Source organism: Corapipo altera, unplaced genomic scaffold (assembly GCF_003945725.1).
Source record: "Corapipo altera isolate COAL_440 unplaced genomic scaffold, ASM394572v1 120, whole genome shotgun sequence".
NCBI lineage: Eukaryota > Metazoa > Chordata > Aves > Passeriformes > Pipridae > Corapipo > Corapipo altera.
Window position 1 is genome coordinate 1 of NW_020885081.1, and position 9,144 is coordinate 9,144.

The 9,144-nt window shown below is 69.4% G+C and overlaps 1 protein-coding gene across 1 annotated transcript; it reads left to right on the forward strand.

Moving 5' to 3' along the window:
• Positions 1 to 123: 123 nt before the first annotated feature.
• Positions 124 to 6,814, forward strand: EMILIN1 (elastin microfibril interfacer 1). The gene is made up of 8 exons (XM_027669471.1): positions 124 to 376; positions 2,379 to 2,504; positions 2,960 to 3,168; positions 3,267 to 4,907; positions 5,370 to 5,477; positions 5,602 to 5,619; positions 5,978 to 6,112; positions 6,377 to 6,814. The coding sequence occupies exons 1-8, from the start codon at positions 225 to 227 to the stop codon at positions 6,706 to 6,708; spliced, it is 2,721 nt and encodes a 906-aa protein (XP_027525272.1). The 5' UTR covers positions 124 to 224; the 3' UTR covers positions 6,709 to 6,814.
• Positions 6,815 to 9,144: the final 2,330 nt, after the last annotated feature.

Sequence of the window (9,144 nt, forward strand, 5' to 3'; positions counted from 1 at the left end):
GGTGGGCAGGAAGCGGGGGGCCCCGGGGACCCCGCCGGCGGGCAGCGGCAGCGGGGCGGCCCTGGCGGCGAGGGGCTGGCCGAGGGGCGGCCGGGGGGAGGGCAGAGCCGAGCCGTGCCGAGCCGAGCCGCCCAGAGCCGCGGAGCCGCGACGGGACACCCTATGCGCTCCTGAGCCGCGCCGGACCGGGCTGACCGAGCCGAGCGGAGCCGCCCCAGCCCAGCATGGCCCCCTGGCTCTGGCCGTGCCTCCTGGCCGCACAGGCCCTGGCCGCCAACTTTCCCCCCCGGTACAGCCTCTACACCGGCGGGGCCGCCCCGCTCGCCCCCGGCGCGGCCGCGGCCCACAGCGGTGCCCGGGCCGCCGGCCGGCACAGGTAGGAGCCAAGAGCACCGGGACGCACCGGGGGGACACGGGCGGCAGCGGGGGCACCGGGGGCAGCCCCCACCCCGACGCCGCGGGGACCCCGGCATCGGACGGGCACCGGCACGTGCCACGTCCAGCCCGGGGGGCGGCGGGAGCGGCCGTGCCGGGGGCCGGGTCAGCGCTGGGGGCTCCCCTGACTGGGGGGTCACCCCTGGCCCCGCGGCGGGTGGGCGGTGGGCGCACGTGGAGGGCGGGGGCCGGGAGCCGGTGCCGCGGCGCGGGGATCCCGGGCTGGTCCTGCCTCGGCATCCACGCGGGGGTCAGCGCTGCCGGGGAGGGGAGAGGGGCCCGGACCCACCCCATCGTCAACCCCGTCCCATCCCGTGCCGTGGGCAGCGCGGGGCGGTCGTGGGGCAGCCCGTGCCTGTGGGTCGGGGCGCGGGGCTGGGGGCGGCCCCGCGCTGGGTTGGGGTCACACACCGCGGCCACATCGGCGCCGCAGAGCGCGGCCGCAGAGCTGGAGCTGTCCCGGCCCCACGGCGGCCCCGGCTGGTGGCAGGACGTGGCCCCAGCCTGGAGTGCCTGGGGAGGGGGGCCGTGGGTCGGGCACCCCCAGCTCCCCGGTGGGGCACGGATACGGCTGAGCCTTTACTTGCGGCTTTGGGGGCTCAGCGGGGGCTTCCCACGGGTCGGCGGGTGCAGCGCCCCATCCCCGTGGCTCGCGGGTACGGGGCTGTCCCCACGTCCTGCCCTTTCAGGGGGGCTCCCGTCCCATCCCGCTCCTGGGATGGGGACAGCCCCGGGGCGGGGCGGTGGGACCCCAGGGCAGCCGGGGGGTCCCAGGGCCCCGCGGGTGCGGGGCTGGGAAGTGAAGGGGGGAGGCGAGGGGGGGCCGTCGGTCGGCGCAGGAATTCCCGGCGGCCCCCGGGGAGGAGCTGGAATCCAGCCGGGGCCTGAGGGGAACCAGCCGGGCTGACGGGAACCGGCCGCCGCACCGGGGCCCCGCGGCGGGGTCCCAGGGCCGGGGACCGCTCCCCGGAGAACTGCTGGGGGACGGGTCAGGGGGGTCGGGCTGGGCCCCGGGCTCGGACCATATAAGGCTGCGACGGGGACAGGCTGGAGCCCCACGCCGTGGGGCTGGGGTCCCTGCAGCCTGTGGGGCTGGGCTGGGCTGGGGTCCTGCACCTCAGGCAGGGATCCCCACAGTCTGTGGCTGGATCGGAGTCCCAGTGTGTGGCTGCCCCAGTGCTCCTGCCCCACTGGCACAGAGGGGACAGGGGACACAAGGGCAGTGATGGGGAGGATGTAGGATGCCCGTGCCAGGCAGCATGGGAACCACAGCACGATGTGATGGGGTGTCAGCACCCCACTCCTGGCAGAGCCCCCGTCCCCACAGAGCTCCCAGGGGCTGCCCCGTGGTCAGGTGCTGCGGCTGCTCCTGTGAGGCTGCCGGGCAGGGAAGAGGGGCTGCAGGAGGGCAGGATCCGCCCCATTAACCCGCCGCTCTGGGCTGTGACGGTGCTACCGGTGGGGCTGGTTGGGCGAGCACAGGAGCGTGTCGGGGGATCCGGGGTGTGCCCAGGGGGTCAGATTGTGCCGGGGGGCCAGCATGTGCCAGGAATCCAGTGTGTGCCCGGGGATCTGGTGTGTGCCCAGCAGAACCAGTCTTTGCTGGGGAAGCCGGTGTGTGCCAGGGGGGTTGGTGTGTGCCAGGGGATGCCTGGTGCAGGGGATGATGCTGAGTCTCTGACGGGGCAGTGCCCGGTGCCTGCTCTGTGCCAGGACGCTGTCTGGCTGTGTGCCAGGATGATGCCAGGTCTGGTCTGGGACTGTGCCAGGTGCGTGCCGGGACAATGCCTGGTGTGTGCTGGGATGATGCCAGGTCCATGCTGGTGCCTGCTCTGTGCCAGGACAATGCCGGGTCTGTGCTGGGATGACGCCCGGTGTGTGCCGGGACGATGCCTGGTGCCGGCACGTTCCAGGTGCGTGCCCTGACCCCTTCCCTCCGGCAGGAACTGGTGTGCCTACGTGGTGACGCGCAGTGTGAGCTGTGTGGTGGAGGACGGTGTCGAGAGCTTCATCAAGCCAGACTATCAGCCCTGCCCCTGGGGGCAGCTCCAGTGCCCCCGGGTCCTGGCGTGAGTGGGGCCGGGATGGGGCTGGGGCTCTCCAGGGAGGCTCTGGGGGGCCAGCGCAGAGCCAGGGCTGACCGCGGCTGTGCTGCCGCCGCTGGTGTTTACCCGGCCCGGGGTCGTGTTTACCTTTGCGCAAGAGCCAGTGACCTCAAGTGGTGCCGGGGGGTGACTGGCCTCTGTCCCCCTGGCCAAGCAGAGCCAGGACCCTGGGACACCGTGCAGCTTTTCGGACCGGTGATGGGGTGATACCGGTGTTGGGGTGATACCCGGGACAGAGTGATGCTGGTGACGGGGTGACAGAGCCGGACAGGGGCAGGGACAGCCCCCCGGGCCGCCGGCTGTTGAGCAAGACGCAGGCGCCGCTGGGTCAAGCCGCAGCCTGTGCTGGGTTTGGCTCCCCGGGGAAGCCCCGCACCCCTCCCAGGACCCCCCAAACTCCCTGTCCCCTCCACCCACAGGTACCGCAGCTTCCTGCGGCCCCGCTACAAGGTGGCCCAGCGGACGGTGTCGGAGCTGGCCTGGCGCTGCTGCCAGGGATACTCGGGCCCAGACTGCACCGAGGGACCCGCGCCAGCGTCCCCCCAGCCCACCGGCCGCCCCCCGCCCCGGCCCGGCCGCCCCACGCTCTCCGGCTTCGGCAACACCCTCAGCGGCCTGGGGGGTGAAGGTAGTGCTGGGGCAGGGGGAGGCGGTGGTGGAGGGACACGGTGGCAGGGGATGCAGTGGCAGGGGGATGTGACACCCTGATGTGGCGGTGCGTGGCAGGCGGCGGGGACGCGGAGAAGGTGCGGCGGCTGGAGGAGCAGGTGCGGCAGCTGAGCGAGCAGGTGGAGGAGCTGCGGGCCGGGCAGGAGCCACCGCCCCGGGGGGCGGAGGGGCACCCCAGGGGCGAGCAGCCGGCCGACGCGGCCGCCCCCGCCGAGGTGCGGGAGGCGCTCAGCCACGTCCAGAAGCGGCTGGAGGAGCTGGAGACCCGCCTGCGCCGCACCGAGGGCGACCGGGACGGCCCGGGGGCGCCGGGGGGCCCGGGGACCGCGTCACTGTTCGACCTGGAGCGGCGGCTGCAGGAGCTGTGCGCTGCCTGCACGATCGGCACCGAGGGGCTGCGGCGGCAGGCGGCCGAGGACCGGGACCGCATGCGGGCGCTGGAGAAGCTGGTGGGCTCGGTGGACAAGCGCAACCGGGATGCAGTGGAGTCGGTGCAGCGGCACATCAGCAGCCTGAGCAGTCGCCTGGCCCCTGTCCCCCCTGCCCCGCCACCCCCGGACGTGCTCCGGCGCCTGGCGGAGCTGGAGCGGCGGCTGGAAGGGCTGCCGGTGCCGGCGGCGGGGCCGGGGCAGGGTCCGGTGCTGGCGCGGCGGCTGACGGAGCTGGAGGGGCGGCTGAACGCCTCCCGCGCCGGCCCGTGGCCCTCCGAGCCCGAGGGGCGGCCGGGGGGGCTGCCGGGGCGCCTGGCCAACCTCAGCCGGGCGGTGGAGGGGCTGGCGGCCAGCGGGGCTCAGCGTGGAGCCCGCCTGGACGAGCTGGAGGGGCTGCTGGCCCGCTGCGGCCACCCCTGCCCGGGGCAGGACGGGCACGAAGGGGCGCTCGGCCCCCGCCTCCGGCAGCCGCAGGACACCGAGGGGCTCCGTGGGGACGGGCTGGCCGGGACCCTGGGGGGGCTGCTGGGGGCACAGGGAGAGGCGCTGGTCGAGGAGCTGGAGGAGCTCCGCAACCGGACGGGGCGGCTGGAGGCAGCGCTGGAGAGGCTGAGTGATGACCCCTGCGCCCGGCCCTGTGCCCCGCTGCCCCCCCGGGAGCCAGAGCAGCTCCAGCCCGGCCCCACGGAGCCAGGGGAGTTGGAGGCACCACTGGAGGGGTTCGGCGTCTTCGGGGGCACGTCGCCCTCGGAGCTGCGGGAGCTGCGGGGGGAGCTGGCGGCGGCACTGCGGGCCCTGAGCGGCCTCAACGCCACGGTGGAGGGGCTGCAGGACGCGCTGGATCAGCAGGACGCCCGGCAGCGCCAGCTGGGCTCCATCACCGACCGCGTGGTGGCCGAGCTGGACCAGGCGGCGGCGGCGGCGGCGGCACGACAGGCCGAGAGCGAGGAGCGGCTGGAGGCTCTGGCGCGGGAGCTGGCGCGGGCCGGGGGCTGCCCGGCGGGGCTGGAGCCGCGCGTGGCCAAGCTGGAGGGGGTCTGCGAGCAGCTGGAGGCGGTGGCCGGGGGGCTGCGGGGCGTCCGTGAGGGGCTGGGCCGGCACGTGGCCGGGCTGTGGGGGGCCGTGCGGGACCTGAACGCCACGGCCCGAGCCCAGGCCGCGCTGCTGGAGAAGGCGCTGGAGCTGCCGCCCCGGCTCGGCGCCCTCAACGCCAGCCTGGGCCACCTGCGCGGGGAGCTGAACCGCCTGGCACAGCTGGAGCGCCAGGGTGCGTGGGCACGGGGACACAGGGGGGACACACGGGGGGTGGGAGGACGTGTGGCATTGCGGGGGACACGGGGCTGTGGGGACACAGTGCGTCGTGGGCCTGAGGGGCTGCAGGATGGGGGCACACGGGGCGTCACGGGCACTGCAGGGGGACAGGGCATCCCGGGACTGTGGGGACGTGGCAGGCCATGGGGCTTCACGGGGGTGCACAGCTGTGGGAACGGTGGTGGAGGTGTGGGGACACAGGGATATGGGAACGTGGAGTCACCAGGGAACGTGATAGTGGGGTGTGGGGACACAAGACCACAGAAGGATCCAGGCCATGGGGCTGCACTGTGTGGGGACAAGGGGACGCCAGTCATGGGAACATGGGGTTATCACACATGGGACACCAGCCATGGGTCTGTGGGGTGAGGGAAAGGGCTATGGGGCCAGAGTGGCTCTAACTCTCTCTTGTCTCCAGGCCCCCCTGGCCCTCCTGGACCTGCTGGACCTGCAGGTGAGACAGGCCCTCGCGGCCCACCTGGGCCTCCTGGAAAGGATGGAGAGCAGGGTTCTGTGGGCCCCCCTGGTAAGGATCAACCTCCTTCCTGTGCCCTGATGCAGCAGTGGGGCAGTGCTGGCATGGCTGGACCCTGTGCCCAGGGGTCCTACCCCAAGCCAGCCCTGCAGCCCCTCCTCATCTTTTCCCTCAGGGCTGCCTGGAGAGAGAGGTAGGGCTGGGGCTGGGGGCTTAGGGTACAGGGGGCATGGGGGGCATGGGGGACTGGGGGCTTGGGGGGCTGGGGGCTTGGGGCAGATGTGGGGAGCTGGGTGGGACTGGAAGGGGAACAGGGGGTGTCTGGGTTGGCATGGGGGAGCACAGGGCACTGGGCAGCTGGGGGCAGAGGGGCTGGGGCACGGGGGAGGGCACATGGTCAAGGGGTCGCATGGACACAGTGAAGGGGGAGCGGGGGCTGCATCTGCTGGGCTAGGGGCAGAGGGTGCTGGGAGGGGGATAGAGGGTACAGGGTGGCAGTGGGTGCCCGGGGGCAGGGGCACAGGAGTGCCCTGTCCTGACACGGTGCCCAGGTGAGGTCGGGGAGCCAGGCTCGGTGCCCCACGTCGCCTTCTCGGCCGCCCTGAGCACCCAGCGCACGGAGCCGGGCACCGTCCTCTTCGACCAGGTGCTGCTCAACGACGGCGGCGCCTACGACCCCGAGACAGGTGAGAGCCCACGGCACGGCCGGGCGGGCCCACAAGGGGCTGTGGGGCGGTTTTGGGGTGATGGAGGTGACAGTGGGGGCTCTGGTGCGTGAGGGGGCTGCACGGTCACAGGGGGATGTGATGCCAGGCGTGATGGTGGCCGGGAGCTCTGGGGGGGTGCTGTGCCACTGGTCGTGGGGTGCTGCAGGGGATCCGAGGGTGCAGAGCCCGCTCTGGGGGCACCGGGGGTTCCTGGGGGTCCCTGATCCCCTCCTCCTGCCGCAGGCACGTTCACGGCGCCGGTGCCCGGGCGGTACCTGGTGAGCGCGGTGCTGACGGGGCACCGGGGCGAGGGGCTGGAGGCCGTCCTGTCCCGCTCCGGCCACGGCATCGCCCGCCTGGACTCGGCCGGATTCCAGCCCGAGGGGCTGGAGAAGGGGCCGGTGGCCGCGCAGGCCCCCAGCCCCGGTGCCCTCGGCGTCTTCAGCCTCCTGCTGCCGCTGGCGGCCGGCGAGACCCTGTGCGTGGAGCTGGTGTCGGGGCGCTTGGCCCACGCGCCCGACGAGCCCCTCACCACCTTCAGTGCCACCCTGCTCTACGACACCGAGGAGCCCTAGAGCCGCCGGGCCCCCGGCGGGGGCACAGCTGGGCCGGGGGGTCCCCACACCCCGACGGGACCCCCCCCACCCGCCCCCTTATTTATCAGCACCCCCCAGCCCTCGCTGCCCCACCGTCACACGCCCCCGCCCCACACCACCCGCCCCGGCCCCCCACGCCGCCCCCCGGCCCCCCACTGCCCCCAATAAAGACGCGGCACCGGGTTTTGTACCCGCGGCTCCGGCTCGTCCCTCGCCCCCAGGGGGGTGGTATGTGGTGTGGGGAGGGGGCTGGTCCCTGCCGGGGGTCACTGTGATCCCACCTGCCCTGTGGCACCAACCTCCCTCCATGGCCCCAGCAGGGCTGTCCCTGTGCCCGGAGGGAAGGGGGTTCCTGGCCGTTCTGGTCACAGTGTGACTGGGATGGGGTCGGGTTCTGACGGGCCTGGTGGGTGTCAGCACCTCCCAGGTGTTGGAGCCGTGTCCTGGTGCTGGGGCACCCTCTGGTGCACCCCCTCAGCCCAGGTGGTGGCTGTGCTGGCAGGAGGTTGGAGCTGCTGGTACCTGTCTTGGGGGGCCCTGCAGTTCCCCTCGCTGTTTAATCCACCCCTGGTGGTGGTTTCACCCCCTGCCTTGGGGGCTGCTGTGGGGTACCCTGCTCCTCCATGTCGTGGCTGTTCCCTGGCCTGTCCTGCCAGGGCATCGGGGGTACCGTGCCCACCACTGTGCCCTTGGAAGGGGCAAGGTGGTGGTGGTGGGAGGTGGTGGTGTCCCAGGAAGAACAGGCTCCAGGTTGGGTGTTTGGGGGTGTCGATGGTCGAACAGGCTCCAGGACGGGTCTGGGGCACTGGCACCTCCTTAGGGCTTTAAGTGTTTGTGCTCATGGTTCCTGGGCAGAGGATTTGGAGGGGAAACATCAGGATTTGGGGACAGGGGGTGGGGACAGGGGGTGTCCAACCCCAGTTTGTGCCCCAGCTGTTGATGGGTTTAATTAATGGTGAGGCTGGGACTGAGCCTTCTGCCCTCTGGTGCTCTTGGCATCTTCAGTGCCATCATCAGGTGAGCTCCAGGGACATTATCTGCCTCTGTCCGTCTGTCTGGTAACTGGAGGGGTCTTTAACAGTTCACTGGAGAGGGTTGGTGTCTGGCTGTTCTGTTAATGCAGCTCCAATGTTGGTGAAAAAACATCATCTATCCCAGAAAGTTCATCTCATTCCACCCCCTGCCACGGGCAGGGACACCTTCCACCAGCCCAAGTTGCTCCAAGCATCATCCAACCTGGCCTTGGACACTCCCACGGATCCGGGGACAGCCACAGCTTTTCTGGGAATTCCATTCCAGACCCTCCCCACCCTCACAGGGAGGAATTTCTCCCCAATATCCCACCCAAATCTCCCCTTCTCCAGTGGGAAGCCATTCCCTGTGTCCTGTCCCTCCATCCCTTGTCCCCAGTCCCTCTCCAGCTCTCCTGGAGCCCCTTTAGGCTCTGGAAGGGGCTCTCACGTCTCTCTGGATCCTTCTCTTCTCCAGGAGAACACCCCCAGCTCTCCCAGCCTGGCTCCAGAGCAGAGGAGAGCAGATTCTTAGGGAAATTGTTTCTGTGAGATGGCATTCCCGCTGCCGGCAGGAGGTGGAGATCCAGAGTCATGATAGTAGCTCTTGGAGAGGAGGGAATTGAAAACTGGGAAGGGCTCAGTCTTTCTGTGTTCTCCCTCTCTGCAGGGTTTAGAGACTCCTCATCCCATCCCAGTTCTGAGAAACAGACAAAAGGCCTAACAGGATACTTCCAGAGGCCCAGGACACACACTGACACTGATGGTCCTGGGCCAGTGTGAGATTGGTATGAGTGGGAAGGGATACAAGAGAAATTAGACAAAACTCGAAGATCACAGAAAGATAAAAAGGGAAAAGGTGTCATCAGTCATACATTGGGATTGTGCTTAAAGGCTCTGTGGCAATGGAGAGAACAAATGATAAAAGAAACTAATAATCTGAGAGATGAAATAAAAGAAAGAAAACGTGTAGAACTGTCTTTACAGCATCAAAACGGTCGATTAAAACAACAGTTAAAAGAGTCCAATGAAAAGAAAAAACCTTGGAAGAAAAATTAGAATGGACATTATTAAAAGCCCCCAATCCTCTGGATGTCAGTAAAATAGGAATATTAGTAGCATCACCTGGGAACTGGGATGGTGATATTTGGGAAAGCCCTGATGAAAATGCTGATGAGAGAGAATGGGACTCTGATGAAACAATTGAACCCCCATCTCCTTCAAAGGAAGAGGTTCCAGAACGAAAAATGAGACCCACAATTAAGACCAAAGTGTCTGAAGGACCTCAGGGAGGTCAGAGGGAGAACACGGTCAGAACCACTCCCTGGGACCCCCTGCAACTGGCAAACCTACAGGAAAAATGTGGATGAAAACCAGGTGAGTCAGAGACTGAGTATTTGCGGGG